Here is a 15,043-nt window from a genome sequence, read left to right as displayed (position 1 = left end):
AGTTCAGAGGCCAGTGGGTCTCAGGTTCTCCACCAGGGCTCTAGGCAGCCTCCTAGCCTTCTAAGGTTTTTCTAAAGTATTTGGTGCTCACCTGCAAGGACCTACCAGTGGGGTAGAGGTAGGGACAGTGGCGTCCAAATGAAAGCAGCACTAATAGGACCTCTCCTGGGGGAGGGCTCCTCCTGGCTGGGGGAGGCAGGGAAGGGGAGCAGGAAGGCCTAGGGGTGTCAACACGACTCTGCGATCCTTCTAGTCCTACAGCCCAGCCGTCCCCATTCCCCAAAGGATTGTCATCTTTCCCCAAACAGGACGTAACCGCCCCAGCCTCCCCTCTCCTCGGCAGGGTGGGGAACCAGATTAGAATTACTGCCAATCTTCACACACACACACACACACACACACACACACACACACACACACACACACACAGCGCCCCACAGTGCAGCTCCCTCAAGAAGAGAGGGGGAGAACTCAAAGCTTCGGAAACGTCGGGGAAATACAAAAGTGTGTGTGGGGGTGGGGAGGCAGCTCTAGAATACCGGAGTTGGGGCCTCCAGCAGGTCCGCCGGGGCGGGGACGCGGGGATCCGGGCGGCGTCCCCACTGCCCGCCAGCCTTGTGCCTACTAGGGGTCCCCCGGCACCTGGGGCGCGCTCGTCGGGCTCCGGCAGGCCCCGGACTGCGGGCTGCCTTGATCTGGGGGCTCCTGGGGCGGCGGCGGCTGGCGTGGGCCGGGGGCGCCGGGCCGCGGGGGTCTCCGGGCGTAGAGGAAGAGCGCCGGGTCAGGCATGGCATCGGCGTCGTCCAGGGCGCCGGCGGCGCGGTCTGCAGTGGCCCAGTCCCGGCCGGGGCCCTTGGCGTCGGGCGGGCGGCGGGCTCGCGGTGCGCGCCGGCGAGGCCGGGACTCGGCGGGGGCGCCGGGGCCCGGGCGCGGGGCCTGCAGTCTCTGGCGCGCGGCGTGCAGCTGGCAGGAGAGGTAGGCGGCCGCCTCGGTGTGCTTCTGCAGCTCGGTGCCCAGCACGGTGGCGCGGTGGCTGCGGCGCCGCAGCTCCTCCAGGAAGCGGCGCTCCTCGGCGCGCAGGCTGCAGCGCAGCGCCGACACCAGCGCCTCGCGCTGCGCCACCTCCCGCCGCAGCTCCGCGTTGGCGGCCGCCCGCGCCTCCAGCTGCGCCTCCAGCTCGCGGCACTGGCTCTCCAGCTCCCGGGACGACTCCGCTGGGAGGGGACAAGGGTGAAGAGGCGATGGGATTCCTCCGGGGTCCCGGCCTGGCGTGGACTAGAACCCGTGCCAACCTTCCACCCACCCACCCACCCACCACCGCCCCAACCCCGCGCCCCAGGTCCTCTCAATGTAAAACCTTTCCTGATCGTTAATTTATTCCGGAGTCATTCGTTGAGCCCCGTCTGTGTGCACTGTGTCAGCCAGGCACTGGGTATACAGATGGCAGATAATAAAACGGCACACTAGGAGAGGGACAGTAAACAATCACAAGTAAATGCGAGGTTGCCATGTGCCAGGAAGAAGCAAATCAATATTCGGCCACAGGAGGATGTGACCTGATCAGAGAAGGCTTTCCAGCAGGAGAAGTTTGGGGCTAGGATCCTGTGGATAAATAGCTTCCTCTGGGAAAGGGGGTTACAGACAGAGGAGCAGGTTGTGTAAAAGCCCCAAGGTAGTAAGTAAGCTGTGGCATGGAGCAGGGAACTGACAAAGCTGACGATATGCACAGGAAGGGAGAAATCCATGTTCTGGTTTTGTCTGTTTACTAGTTTACTTTGCCCTGGTGGATGGTTTCAGTCCTGGATGTACATTGGAACCATGCAGAAAGTTTAAAAAAAAAAATAGTGCTTCCTGGGCTGGGAATGTGGCTTAGTGGTAAAGTGCTTGCCTAGCATGCATGAAGCCCTGGGTTCAATTCATAAATAAAATTGGGGGGAAAATGCTATTTCCTAGCTGGGCACTGGATAGCTCCTACTTGCAATCCTAGCTACTCAGGAGGCTGAGATCCGAGGGTTGCCGTTCAAAGCCAGCCCTGGCAGAAAAGTCCTTGTGATTGGTGGTTAATCTCCAATTAACCAGTTAAAAAGTAGAAGTGGGGCTATGGCTCAAAGTGGTAGAGTGCTAGCCTTAAACACAAAAAGCTCAGTGACTGCCCAGGCCCAGTACCCATGTCTAAATAAATAAATAAATAGGGCTGGGAATGTATGTGGCTTAAGTAGTAGAGTGCTTGCCTGGCATGCATGAAACCTTGGATCCAATTCCTCAGTACCCCATAAGCAGAAAATGTCAGAAGTGGCGTGTGGTTCAAGTGGTAGAGTGCTGGCTTTGAACAAAAGAAGCTCCGAGATAGTGCCCCAGAACTGGTAATAACTAACTAAATGTTGTGTCCTGGTTTCTACCAAAAGACTATCTAAATGGTACCTCTGGGGTTGGCCTGGGATGTAATACTGCTTAGATCTTCCTAGGCCATCAGGATGAATGCAAATAGAGATGAGAAGCCTGTCTTCTTGGACCATAAGCCCCACCTGCACCCTGAAAATGGCACTCATGAGCATTGTGGACCTCCTACGGAACTGAAAGTCGCCATCATAAAAATCCAGTGACACAGAGAGAAGAAAAATCCCTAAGACACCATGATAGTGGCCTGAGTCCTGGTGGCCCTAAAAACCCCTTTAGTAGAAGGATGTTACACAACTGTCCTCATCTTGTGTCTGAGGTATGTGCTCCCTTCCTCTAAACACCTAGAGGTCACCCAAGGTCGCCATCTAAGGAAACAGGCAGAATTGGTTGTAGATTGTCAGTGTTTAGGTAATACCTAGTTGGTGCTTATAGACACAAAGCTTCAGACTTTCAGCTTTTCCAGATACCAGCTTCATCATGTAGCTCTTGAACTCTATGCCACACATCAATATGACAGGGAGTCTGTTCTTAAGAACTATCCTGGCCAAGAAAGATTATTTTAGCTTTAGGATTTATTTTTTGCTATGCTGTACTTTGTGCTTCACAGACAATGAATAACAAAGAGTCCTCCTTCTGGGAGATTCTATAATTTGGTGATTATGATCTCTACAAGGCTATCTTTTCCTTACCTCATTAAAAATTAATTTCTTATATCAATTTTAAAAATAAAAATGAATGCTAGGAGCGGTGGCTCACACTTGTAATCCTAGCTATTCAGGAGGCTGAGATCTGAGGATCAAGGTTCAAAGCCAGCCCAGGCACAAAATTACCTGAGACTCTTATCTCCAATTAACCTCAAGAAAATGGAACTGGGGCTTGGCTCAAGGATAGGCAGTAGTCTTGAGCTGAACAGTTCAGGGACAATGCCCAGGCCCAGGAGTAGGGTGGTAGCCTTGAGCTGAAGAGCTCAGGGACAGGGCTCAGGCTAAGTTCAAGCCCCATGACCCACAAAAATAAAATTAAATAAATAAAATTTTAAAAAAAGATTTGTGATTTAAAGAAAACAAAATAATGGGTCAGGAGTTTGGCCTAGTGGTAGAGTGCTTGCCTAGCATGCATGAAGACCCAGATTTGATTCCTTGATACCATATATATAGAAAAAGCCAGAAAGTGGTGCTGTGGCTCAAGTGGTAGAGCTCTAGCCTTGAGAAAGCCCAAGGACAGTGCTCAGGCCCTGACTTCAAGCCCCAGGACTGGCAAAACAAAACAAAACAAAAACAAACAAAAAGAAAAACAAACAAAAAACCAAACCAAACCAAACCAAATTAACCACTATGGCTGGGTGGCTTAGTGGTACAGTGCTTGCCTAGCGTGTGAAGTCCTGGCTTTGATTCCTTAGTACCACATAAACAGAAAAAGCTGGAAGTGGTGCTGTGGCTTAAGTGGTAGAGTGTTAGCCCTCAGCAAAAAGAAGCTCAGGGACAGTGCCTAGGCCCCGAGTTCAAGCCTCAGGACTGGCAAAACAGAAAAAAATTACCACCAACACACAACAAATATATTACATATGTACATGTGTGTATATCTGTGTATGTTTGTGTGTATACATATACAGCCTAGATGCTGTCCTCAAGCTTCTTTTGTGAGCCTGTCTTCTCTTCACCTAGACTGAGTGGCTTGAAGCTGAGGATCCCGTGCTGCCAAGTGTGGCACCTTCACCCTCAGCCTCTTGCAGGAGGTGGACACAACACTGGGGTCACTTGTGCAAAGATGGGAAGGGCTGGGCAGACAGGACCCAGAAAGGAGTAAGCAAACAGGGTGGAAGTGGAATTCACAATGCCATCTTTCTGCTTTCCTTTCTTCCATGTAGACTGATGTGGCCCTATGCGTGGCAGTAGAGGTTATTCACTGCACGTGGTCACTCAGGTGAACGGGCAAGTGAGGGCTAACCTCCTGCTCTCTATTCCATAAGATGAAGAATGGCTGTCCCCAAGTCTAGGCTGGAAAGGGCAAATGCATAGATGTAAGTGTTGATTGAGACCCATGGCACTTCCCAGGAGAGTCGTCTTACCTTGCTGGTGAGATTGGGCCTCTCTCATCTCCAGATCATGGGTCAGTTCTGGAGAGAAAGAAAAGTGTTTAGTTGAGAGAGGGGGGAGGGAGAAAGAGAGAGGACATAGAGAAAGAGTGAGCGTGGAGAGAGCAGAGAAAGAGAGCAGGGAAGTATCAGAAATCAAAGATCAAGTGGTACAGCGCTAGCCTTGAGCTGAAGAGCTCAGGGACAGCAGCCCAGAGTCAGAGTTTAAACCCCAAGACCAACAAGCTACTCAAGAGGTTGAGATCTGAGGATCAAGGTTTGAAGCCAGCCTCAACAGGAGAGTCCATGAGACACTTACCTCCAATTAACCACCAAAAAGCTGGAAATGGAGTGGTGGCTCAAGAGGTAGAGTGCTAGCCTTGAGCAAAAAATCTCAGGGACAGAACCCTGGTCCTGAGTTCAAGCCCAATACCACTCCATATACACACTCATACACAAAAGGCAGTTACTATGGTTCTGTAAGGAAAGAAACTTGCCCAGAGCACAGTCTGAGCCTGGCGAGCTTAATGTCAAGTTCAGGGATTCCTCCCCTCCCCCCACTCCCGTCATGGGGTTTAAACTCAAGGCCTGGGCACTGTCCCTGTGCGTTTTTTTTCTCTCTCAAGGCTAGTGTTCTACCACTTGGAACCACAGTGCCACTTCTGGTTTTCTGGTTGTTAACTGAAGATAAGTCTCATGAACTTTCTTGCCTGGGTTGGCTTTGATTTGCAATCTTCCAATCTCAGCCTACTGAGTAGCTAGGATTATAGGTGTATGCCACGAAGAGCCCAGCTTCAGAGATCTTTTCAGTGCAAGTTTTGTGTTGGGGCTTGGGGAAAAGCTCACCCCTATGGGATAGAGGCACCTGGTTTGTTTAAGGATTTCAGAAATACCTGCTCCTTCCTCAGGGTGCTACGTCAACCAAACACCACAGCTCTGGTAGACCCTTGCTGCACAAGGCTTTGACCATAATTAGTGTTTAGCTGATGGATGCTGGAGTACAAAGATGCTTGAGGGACCTGGAAATGGACAGTTGCTGTTTACCAACAGGGCCACCCACATGTCATGTCATTATTTTCAGGGCCAGCACTGCTGGTGTTCGGTGTTACTATCTGAAGGTCACCCCTAGTCCCCACTTGCACTTTGGCAGAGAGAGGGGCTTACGGGGGCCAGCACCACCGAGTTCAGGAGCTGCATTGTCTTTGGTGTGGTGCTGAGGGGGGCTGAACAGCCAGGGTAGAGCAGGTGCCAAAGGGCACTGGTGTAGGAGCAGGTTCTTCCTGGGTGCTGGTGCCCAGCCACCACTGTGTTTCCTATCCATCCTTCCTGTTCTCATGTTTGGATCCCTTAATGTCTCATTTCTCAGCCCAGTCCCTCCTCTGGACACCCCCAACTCCACTACAGCTGTATTGTACCTTACGGGTGTACTATCAGTAGTAGGACACATACTTAGGTGTGCTGGGGGCCATGGATTTGAATCCTGCCAGCAAGGGGACTGGGAAAAGAGCAGAAGGAAGCCAGAAACTACAAGAGCCTACTTCAGGGCACCTGTGTGCTGTCGTGGGATCACAGTCCAGAGCCCAAACGAAGAGAGTGGATACCGGGGGCCTGGAAGGTAGCACTTGTTGGGGACCACTTCCAGCAGCACCTCCAGAGACAGGCCTGAGTAGCCTGTAGCCCCCTGGCCTGCTCTTTTGACCTTATGGGGCCTTTCTAGAGACCAGGAGCTTTAGCCAGAGGTCTCTTCTCTGGGGAGGTTACTTGTTACCAGGAGACAAGGGGCCCAGGGTGACTGAGCTTCTGCTGTGACCTGAGTCTGAACCCCTTTCTTGGTCCCTGGAGCACTCAAGTGCCTCCACCCTTGGGGCTTTCTGAGACCAAGCCCGGCCTCTTCCAAGGCCTTGCAGTATCACCTAAGGGACCCTGGACTAAGTTCAGAGCATTAGCCCTAGAGATCCTGGCTCTGCCACTAACTCCCCAAGGTCTGGTTTATCTTCAGCCCTCAAAAGCACAGGAGCAGCTGGGCTCTGCTCTCCCACTTTGACAAATGTCCCTGTCCACCTTCTGATCTCTATGGGTTTAGATGTGAAAGCTGAGGTCAGATCCATGTGTGACCTTGAACTAATAAGAACAGCATCTCCTTGAGTCTCAGTTTATTCTCATCTGGAAGATGGGAATAAAACAGCCCTTCCTTTGTGAGGGAATGCTGCCCAGATTACAAACAACAACAACAGGGGCTGGAAGTTTAGCCTGGTGGTAGGGTGCTTGCCTAGCATGCACGAAGACCCGGGTTCAATTCCTCGGTACCACATACATAGAAAAAAGCCAGAAATGGTGCTGTGGCTCAAGTGGTAGAGCTCTAGCCTTGAAAAAGCCCAAGGACAGTGCCTAGGCTCTGACTTTAAGACCTTGGACTAGCAAAAAAAAAAAAAAACAACCCAAAACACAACAACAACAACAACAACAGAGAGTGCCTGGCCCAGTGGCTAGGGGCCTGGCTTGTTGTATCCAGGCAGCTCCACCAGCCCTGAGTTTTGAGTCCTCCGCCATCCACCTCTCCACTTCCTAGCCTTTGAGTCCTGCTCCTATTTCCAGTGTTTGTCTTTCTTTTTTCTTCTTTCTGTTCCTCTCTGTTCTCCTCAGCACCCCCTCAAAGGGAGGGTCTTACCCAGTCACATCAGCCCCCAGAGCAGCAGTTCCAGTCCAGCCCAGAGTTATTTTTATCCCCTTAATCAATAACCAAGAGGCTGCAGGCCCATGCCTGTCATCATGGGTGTGAAAAGGACAGTGGGTGGTGGAGGCACCTCTGTTCTTGCCTGCCACATTTTGGATCTGGCCTGTATCCAGATTTTCAGAATTAGGGCAAAATGAGAAGAAATTAGAGCAACGGGTATAAAGTTTTAGGATTCTCTGTATTCTTCTATGCTCTTGTTGCGATGAAAAGGTGTCATCAAGATGGGGCGGGTCCTTGTGGGCTATTCCCTGGCATTGGGCTTTTGAGGAAAGCCTGCTGGGACCCGGGCCTGGAATGTGGCAGCTGGACCTGTGTGTGGTATGAAAGGAGACCCCACAATCAGGACTACAGAAATATCTTGTGCCACAGGTCTAGAAGTCAATTTATTGTACAAGTGGATCCCTCAAGCCCTGTAGGCCTCAGTTTCCTTCTGGGGAGGAGGAGCCTCTCATGAGCAAGGGGCTGGAGGCAGGTTTTTTTTTTTTTTTCTTTTTTAGTGGGTCATGGGTCTTGAACTCATCCTGGGCCCTGTCCCAGAGCTCTTCAGCTCAAGGCTACCACCTTACCCCCGGGCCTGGGTATTGTTTCTGAGCTCTACAGCTCAAGGCTACCACCCTATCCTTGAGCCAAGCCTCACTTCTTGTTTTTTTCTAGAGGTTAATTGAAGATAAGAGTCTCCTTCCTTTTGTGCCCAGGCTGGCTTTGAACCTTGAGTCAGATCTTAGCCTCCTGAATAGCTAGGATTACAGGCCTGAGCTATCGCACCTGGCTTGGCAGGAGGCATTTTGGAAATACAGAATGTCCTGAAAGCTGGGTTTGGAGTCTGCAGCTTTGAGTTCTAATTCTGACTTTGCCATTGGCATAGTGTGTGCGTGTGTGTGTGTGTGTGTGTGTGTGTGTGTGTGTCTTTCTCCAGGCTTCAATTTACAGACACATACAATAAATTGGGTTCTTCTATGAGTCACAGGCTCTGAAGCCTACACTCTGAGACTCAGTCACTTGAGCACTTGGGCTATAGCCAAGCCTCTGGGAAGTCCAAGCAGCTCAGGCTGCAGGCCCAAGAGTGGAGGCCAAGCTTAGATTCCATTCATCCTTTGCCCTGATCACAAATCCAATCAGTTGCCAGGCTTTTTCCTTCAACTCACCTCCCACTGGCACTCCTATTTCTCTTTATCTCCTCTCTCCCCTGCCCACTTTATCAGCTCTGTCTCTAGTCTCCCAACCTCCCTTTCTCATGGTTCACCTTCCCCCTGACTTCCGGTAATGCTGATCAAGTAGTACTTTACTGCTTAAAGACTGTCAGTGGGGCCCCCATACACAGGAGTCAGGCCAAAGTCTTTCTTAGCGATCTGGGCATTTGTCAGTGTCTTCCACGGTCTGGCTTCAACTGCATTTCTCAGCATGCTTCTTGATGCAGTGCCTTCTCCAGTGAAGCAGAACTTTCCCTGAGTGCTTACCTTACCTTCTGGCCTTGGCTCTGCTACTCCCTTCATTCTGAATGACTCCCTCACTCCCCTTCCACTTGAATCTCAGCACATGTACACGGAAGCCAGGTACTCTCTCCTGGGAAACTCTGCCTACTCAACTGCTACTCAATTCCTCTAGGCCCTCTTCATTTTCTGTATTATTATTATAATTATTATTAAAAAGGCCCTGCTATGTAGCCCAAGCTGGACAGGAACACATGCTCTTCTTACTTCAGCCTCCTTATTATTGTGTGTGTGTGTGTGTGTGTGTGTGTGTGTGTGTGTGTGTGTGTGTGTGTGTTTGCATGCTACTGGCACTTGAACTCAAGCGGTGTCCCTTAGCTATTTTGCTCAAGGTGAGTGCTCTATCACTTAAGTTATATCACTACTTCTGGCTTTTTGGTGGCTAACTGGAGATAAGAATCTTTTTTTTTTTTTTTTCCAGTCCTGGGCTTGAGCTCAGGGCCTGAGCACTGTCCTTGGACTTTCTCAAGGCTAGAGCTCTACCACTTGAGCCTCAGCACCACTTCCGGTTTTTTCTATGTATGTGGTACCGAGGAATCGAACCCGGGTCTTCATGCATGCTATGCAAGCACTTTAACCACTAGGCCAAACTCCCGGCCCCTGGAGATAACAATCTTAAAGACGGTGTGGAAGGTTCCCACCCCCCCGCCACCCGTGTGGCTTCCGCTCGCACCATGGCTCGATTCTGGATGACACTACGACCTTTCTGGAACCCGGGGGCCTCCGAACCTCTTTAATGTCAGATTCGGGGCCGCGGGCAGCTGGGACACAGCGCAGGATCAGCTCTTGAGCCTAGTAGGCCTCTAGGAAAGATGACCCTGCCCATCGGGATGTGCCGCTGGGCATTCTGCTATGACGATGCCCTGGAGGAGCCGGTGCCCACGACCCCCCCTCCATCGGACATGGGCAACATTCCCTGGAAGCCAGTGATCCCAGAGTGCAAGTACCAGCGCCTTGCCAAGGCGGAGGAGGGAGAGGCCTGTGTGTCCCCCACTTCCGAGGCCACCGAGGGGGCCCACAAGGTTCCGGTGGTGAAGGCTAAAGCCACCCATGTCATCATGAGTTCTCTGATCACAAAACAGACCCAGGAGAACATCCACCGTTTCGAGCAACAGGCAGGGCTGGGAGATGCTGGCTACACACCCCACAAGGGACTCACCACAGAGGAAACCAAGTACCTGCGAGTGGCAGAGGCGCTCCATAAACTGAAGCTACAGAGTAGGGAGCTTGCAAGAGAAGAGAAGCAGCCCGCCTCACCCCAGTCCACCCCAAGCAACACGCCTCCATCTTCCTCTAAGCACAAACCCACAGGCTGGCTTACCTCTGCGTCCTCCATAGCCTTGCCCAGCCCAAATCCTAGCACCATGGATCCGGGAAGTGGGGATAAGGACAGACACATGTCAGACAAGTGGAGTCTCTTTGGACCAAGAGCCCTGCAGAAGTCCGATTCTGGAGGGTTCACCATCCAGGCCTACCGGGGGGCCCAGAAACCCAGCCCCATGGAGCTGATCCAAGCACAGGCCGCGAAATCGGCCAGAGACCCAGCCACCTTCAAACCACCCAAGATGGATGCCCCCAGGGCAGAAGGGAACAAGCCACCGCCACCATGGACCCACACCCTCAGACCCTGCGATTTCAACGTGCTCACTCCCACTGGCTTTTAGGCCAGGAATTCTCTCCTCTTGGTTGACATGAGTGGGATTTTCCTACCCAACCTGCACAGCTGAGTCTGGAGCTAGACACAGGCAGTAATTTCTTTTCTGTTATTTTTTTTTTTTTTTTGAGCAAAGAGTAGTGCAACTTTGCCCTAGGCTAGAAAAATTATTCAGTACTGATGCAAGTTAGATGTCAGCAGAGGAGATGTTTGAGGATCTCATGATGTGGGTTTTTTTTTTGTGTCACTGACAATAGATTTGATCCTGTCTTACTAGGTAAATTATGTTTAGGAGCTCTTGAACCCACTTCTCGATTCTTTCCCTGTAATCAACACAACCAGCAGTGTCCATGAGTGCCTGATTTGTTAGGGGCAGGGGTCTTGTTTGAAACTGGGACACTTAACAGGCAGACCTTGGCAGGGTCCCCCTTCTTTCTAGGCTGGAACTAGAGGCACCTTTTCTTCTTTTAATCCACCCTAGTGAATCATGACAAAACTACAGCCTGCTCTTCCTGCTTCTGTGTCACTTTAAAGTGGAATCTGTTGGATGCCATTTGGTGGATAACTAAGGGAGAAACTAGAGTGCTAGTACTATGTTGGTCTTGATAAATGGATGCTGGTTCTTTGTGTGTGTGGGGGGGGGGGCTATGCTAGACATTAACCAGGGTATTGTGTACTTTGAGTAGATGTGCAATTAGTATGACCTCATTTTGATTTTTTTTTCTAAGCTAGGGACATAAAACTTTTTAGAAAATGTGGAGAGGCAATTCGTTTTTCATTTCCCCACCAAAACGAGCCTCATACTTTGTGGGAAAACACATCCTCTATTTCTCCCTGCTGTGTTCATCACTGGCTCAGATTCTTGCTCTTTTTTGGGTGGTATTTTGTTTACAGAAGAGTTCCCCTCATAGAGAAGCCCTGGGGTCTAAAATTGTCAGAAAAATTAATTTATTTGTGTCTTTGTTATATCACTTGTACTGACAATAAAAATCCTTACTTTCTCAAAAAAAAAAAAAAAAAAAAAGAATCTTAAAGACTTTTCTGCCCTGGATGGCTTGGAATTACAATCCTTATATCTCAACCTCTTAAATAGCTAGGATTCCAGGGCTGAGCCACCAGCGCCAGGCTCTTCTATTATTATTTACCCAAATGTGTGCCACCATACCTGCACTTGCTGAGGGCGGGGAGATGCTCAGTGGACCCTCAACAAGGACAGGAATCCCCAGGAATGGCTCCTAGCCCACTTTACTGAGTCCTTAGTCCCCAATCTATTCCCCCCTCCCTTTTTTTTGGCCAGTCCCAAGGTTTGAACTTAGGGCCTGGGGCACTGGCTAGGAGCTTCTTTAGTTCAAGGCTAGCACTCTACCACTTGAGGAACAGCTCCACTTTGAGCTTTTTTTTTTCCCTCCAGTAGTTTACTGGAGATAAGAGTCTCATGGATTTTCTGCATGGGCTGGCTTTGAACCACAATTCTGAAATCTCAGCCCCTTGAGTTGCTAGGACTATAGATGTGAGCCAGGGGGGCCCAGCCAGTCCTCAAACTCTTATGTTGCTACCTTGAGTCTGTTCCCTCAACTAGAGAAAAAGGTGAAGGGTTGGTGTGAGGTGTGCAGTGAGTAACCCCATCACAGAAAGTGACCTTGTGGATGGTGACTGGTGACACAGGTGTGTGGCCTCACCTGAGCAGCGTTTCTGCAGCCTCAGGATTTCCAGGTGCAGGTCTCGCAGCAGGGCCATCTGCTCCTTTTTCAGGAAGCTGATGTGGCGTTGCACGCTCTGGATCTGATGCTCCAGGGACATGGTATCCATGGCAACCCACGTCTGGGCCCCACCTGAGGAGGACCACAAGGTAAACTCTTATCTTCAGAGCCCATCTACCCCTGCCTGACTTGTAGATTTCTCATCATCCTCATTTTTTTTTTGCTTGTTTGTTTTGTTTTTTGTGGATGTGGGGGTCGCACCCAGGTCTTTGAACTTGTAAGCTTAGCAAACTCAGAAATTCAGATTTCACATTCCAATACCAGAAAAAAATGTGCTGGTCCTGGGACTTGAACACAGTGCCTGGGCACTGTCCCTTGAGCTTTTGTGCTCAAGGATAGTAATCTACTACTTGAGCTATGGCTCCACTTCCAATGTTTTGGTGGTTAATTGGAGACAAAGAGTCTTATGAACTTTCCTGCCTCTGCTGGCTTTGTGCCATGATTTTCAGATCTCAGCCTCCAGAGTAGCTAGGATTAGTGGCATGAGCCATGGTTACCCAGCCCCAAAGAACTTTTGAACAATATTGTGACTAATTTGAGGAGTATAGACCATCAATAGAGCACCTGTCTGGCATGCAGGAGGCCCTGGACTTAATCCCAGCACTTAAAAAAAATATTACTTAGTGACTTTGGAAGTTAGGAAAGAATTTGGAGAAGAGGAAGGACAAAATATAACCTGTGTGTGTTCCCCCCTGGGTCCTCTGGCTCATGCCTATAAATCCTAGCTTCCTAGAAGGCTGAGATCTGAGGATCACACTAGGAAGCCAGACTGAAGAGAATGGCCAATTAACCACCAAGAAGCTGAAAGCAGAGCTGTGGCTCAAGGGGTAGAGTGCCAAAAAAGCTAAGGGGCAGTATCCAGGTCCTGAGTTCAAGCTACCATCATTATGTACACACACACACACACACACACACTCTATACTCTTAAACATTCACACTGCATGGGTGCCAGTGGCTCACACCTATAAACCTAGCTACTTGGAGGCTGAGATCTGAGGATCCCAGTTGGAAGCCAGCTGGAAAAGAAAAGTCTGAGACTCCATCTCCAAAACAACCAGTGAAGCTGGAGGAGTAGCTCCAGTGCCAGAGTCCAAGGCATGAGCAAGCATGCCAAGGGAGAGGGCCAGGACTAGAACTAGTAGAAAAGAAAAAAAAAATCACACAGGCCCCTGAGGGGACAGCAGATCAAGAATTAGCAGAGTAGACACAAGGAGGTCAGCTGGGAAAATGTGCAATGGATTAAGGTAAGAGATGAAGGTGGCCCGGATTGGAACTGTAGGTGAAGAGGAAGGAAACTACTAGCTTCTTACCTGGAGTTTTGTTCCCACTCTCTCCAGCCCCTGCATTCCCCATATAGAGCCAAAATTCCATTACCAAATACAAGCCTGATCATTCTTCTCTGTTCCCAACTCAGCACTCATACAGTACATGGCACCAAAACTAACGTTCTACTCAGACCCTACACATCTGCCCCTGGCTCTCTTTGTTCTCATCTCTGTCCCCACTCCTGGCTCTATTCCAGCCACTTTGGCCTCCTTACTGTTCCTGAACCTGCCAAGCACTCTTGCCTGGGAGACTTTTTGTGCTGTCACCTTCTTCCAAGGATGCCCTTCCCCAAAACTGTCTCAAGATGCTTTCCCTTCCTTCATTCAAGGCTCTGTTCAAATATCACCTCTGGAGGGCCTTTCTTGGATCACCCCATGTAAGATGAATCCTCAGGTCATTCTGCACTCCCTTACTCTGCACTATTTTTCTTCCATGAAGTTATTTCCACATGAGTGTATTGAATTTCTGTTTACTGTCTGATCCCCTGCCAGACTACTAGCAATAGAGATGAAGGATTTTTGTTTTGTTTCCTTGGTACCCTGGTACCTGCTGTAACATCTGCATCATAAGAGGTGCTCAGTACACACCAGAGTGGGTTGTAGGAATGGGTGGACCAATAAAGGGCAGTCTTACAGAGAAGGTAAGGTTAAGATACACATTAGGGCATGCCCAAGAGGCCTCAAACAAAAAGAGGTGTCCACCAGACTTTTCTACAATCGGGTGAGCTGAGTGTCTATGTGATCATCTGTCAGGACGTGTGTACCTGTGTGTGTGTGTGTGTGTGTGTGTGTGTGTGTGTGTGTGTGTGTACGTAGCTGGTGATTGAATCTAGAGATGCCTGTCTTTGGACACTTTTTGGTCAAGGCTAGCACTCTGCCACTTGAGCCATGCACCATTTCTGGCTTTTTTTCTCTGTGTATGGTACTGAGGAATCGAACACAGGGCTTTGTGCACGCTAGGGAAGCATTTCACCACTAGGCCACACTCTGAACCCCAAAGCTCTTGATTTTTTTTTTTTTTTTGAGACAGTGTCCTCCTATGTATCCCAGCTACTTTGTGTGTGTGTGTGTGTGTGTGTGTGTGTGTGTGTATGTTGATCCTACTGCTTGAAAGCAGAGCATGGGTTCTGCCCCTGAGCTTCAGTGTTCCAGGTGAGTGCTCTACCACTGAAGCCACAGCTCCACTTCCACAGCTTTTGGGTGGTTAATTGGAGATAAGAGTTCACAGACTTCCTGCCCAGGCTGGCTTTGAATCACAATCCTCAGATCTCACCTTCCTGAGTAGCTAGGATTATAGGCAGGAGCCACCTGTATCCAGTTTCATTTGTTCCTTATCTGTGTATGCCAGGTGCATACCTGAAAGATGTAGGTTTAGGTCTGGAGAGACAAAGTATCTGTTCCCAGGTGCCAAAATGCAAATAACTGTGATGGGTGAAAACCCTTCCTGCACAGCCCTGGAGCCTGGAGTATGGCCACTGACAGAGGCTGGGCCAATCAGCTGTTTCTGTCCTCTCCCAGAAGGACTGGAGCCTTTGCTTCCAACTCAGCAGGTTGCTTTTCTCAGGGCAGAAATTTGGGTCACAAACAATCTTGGCAAATCTTCTTT

The 15,043-nt window shown here is 49.9% G+C and overlaps 1 protein-coding gene and 1 pseudogene across 1 annotated transcript; one reads left to right on the top strand and one right to left on the bottom strand.

Annotated features, from left to right (window-relative positions):
- Window positions 1–204: 204 nt before the first annotated feature.
- Ccdc92b (coiled-coil domain containing 92B) lies at window positions 205–12,179 on the bottom strand. Its single transcript, XM_090351652.1, has 3 exons — window positions 12,032–12,179; window positions 4,469–4,516; window positions 205–1,214 (listed from the first exon to the last, which is right to left on the bottom strand). Exons 1-3 carry the CDS (start codon window positions 12,159–12,161, stop codon window positions 625–627), a joined length of 768 nt encoding a protein of 255 aa, XP_090207778.1. The 5' UTR covers window positions 12,162–12,179; the 3' UTR covers window positions 205–624.
- Window positions 9,361–10,362, top strand: LOC150051465 (putative monooxygenase p33MONOX pseudogene; annotated as a pseudogene).
- Window positions 12,180–15,043: the final 2,864 nt, after the last annotated feature.

Source organism: Megascapheus bottae, chromosome 17 (genome assembly GCF_031878675.1).
Source record: "Megascapheus bottae isolate mThoBot1 chromosome 17, mThoBot2.hap1, whole genome shotgun sequence".
In the NCBI taxonomy this organism is placed as follows: domain Eukaryota; kingdom Metazoa; phylum Chordata; class Mammalia; order Rodentia; family Geomyidae; genus Megascapheus; species Megascapheus bottae.
Note: the sequence above shows the minus strand (reverse complement) of the source record. Positions and strands in the feature narration are given on the sequence as shown.

What these genes read in the sequence shown, in the direction of transcription:
- Ccdc92b (XM_090351652.1), bottom strand. Translation starts at nt 12,161, where the DNA reads ATGGATACCATGTCCCTGGAGCATCAGATCCAGAGCGTGCAACGCCAC. An exon ending in GCTGCAGAAACGCTGCTCAG is followed by an intron (nt 4,517 to 12,031) that starts GTGAGGCCACAC and finishes CTTTCTCTCCAG; the next exon opens with AACTGACCCATGATCTGGAG. An exon ending in GGCCCAATCTCACCAGCAAG is followed by an intron (nt 1,215 to 4,468) that starts GTAAGACGACTC and finishes GTCCCCTCCCAG; the next exon opens with CGGAGTCGTCCCGGGAGCTG.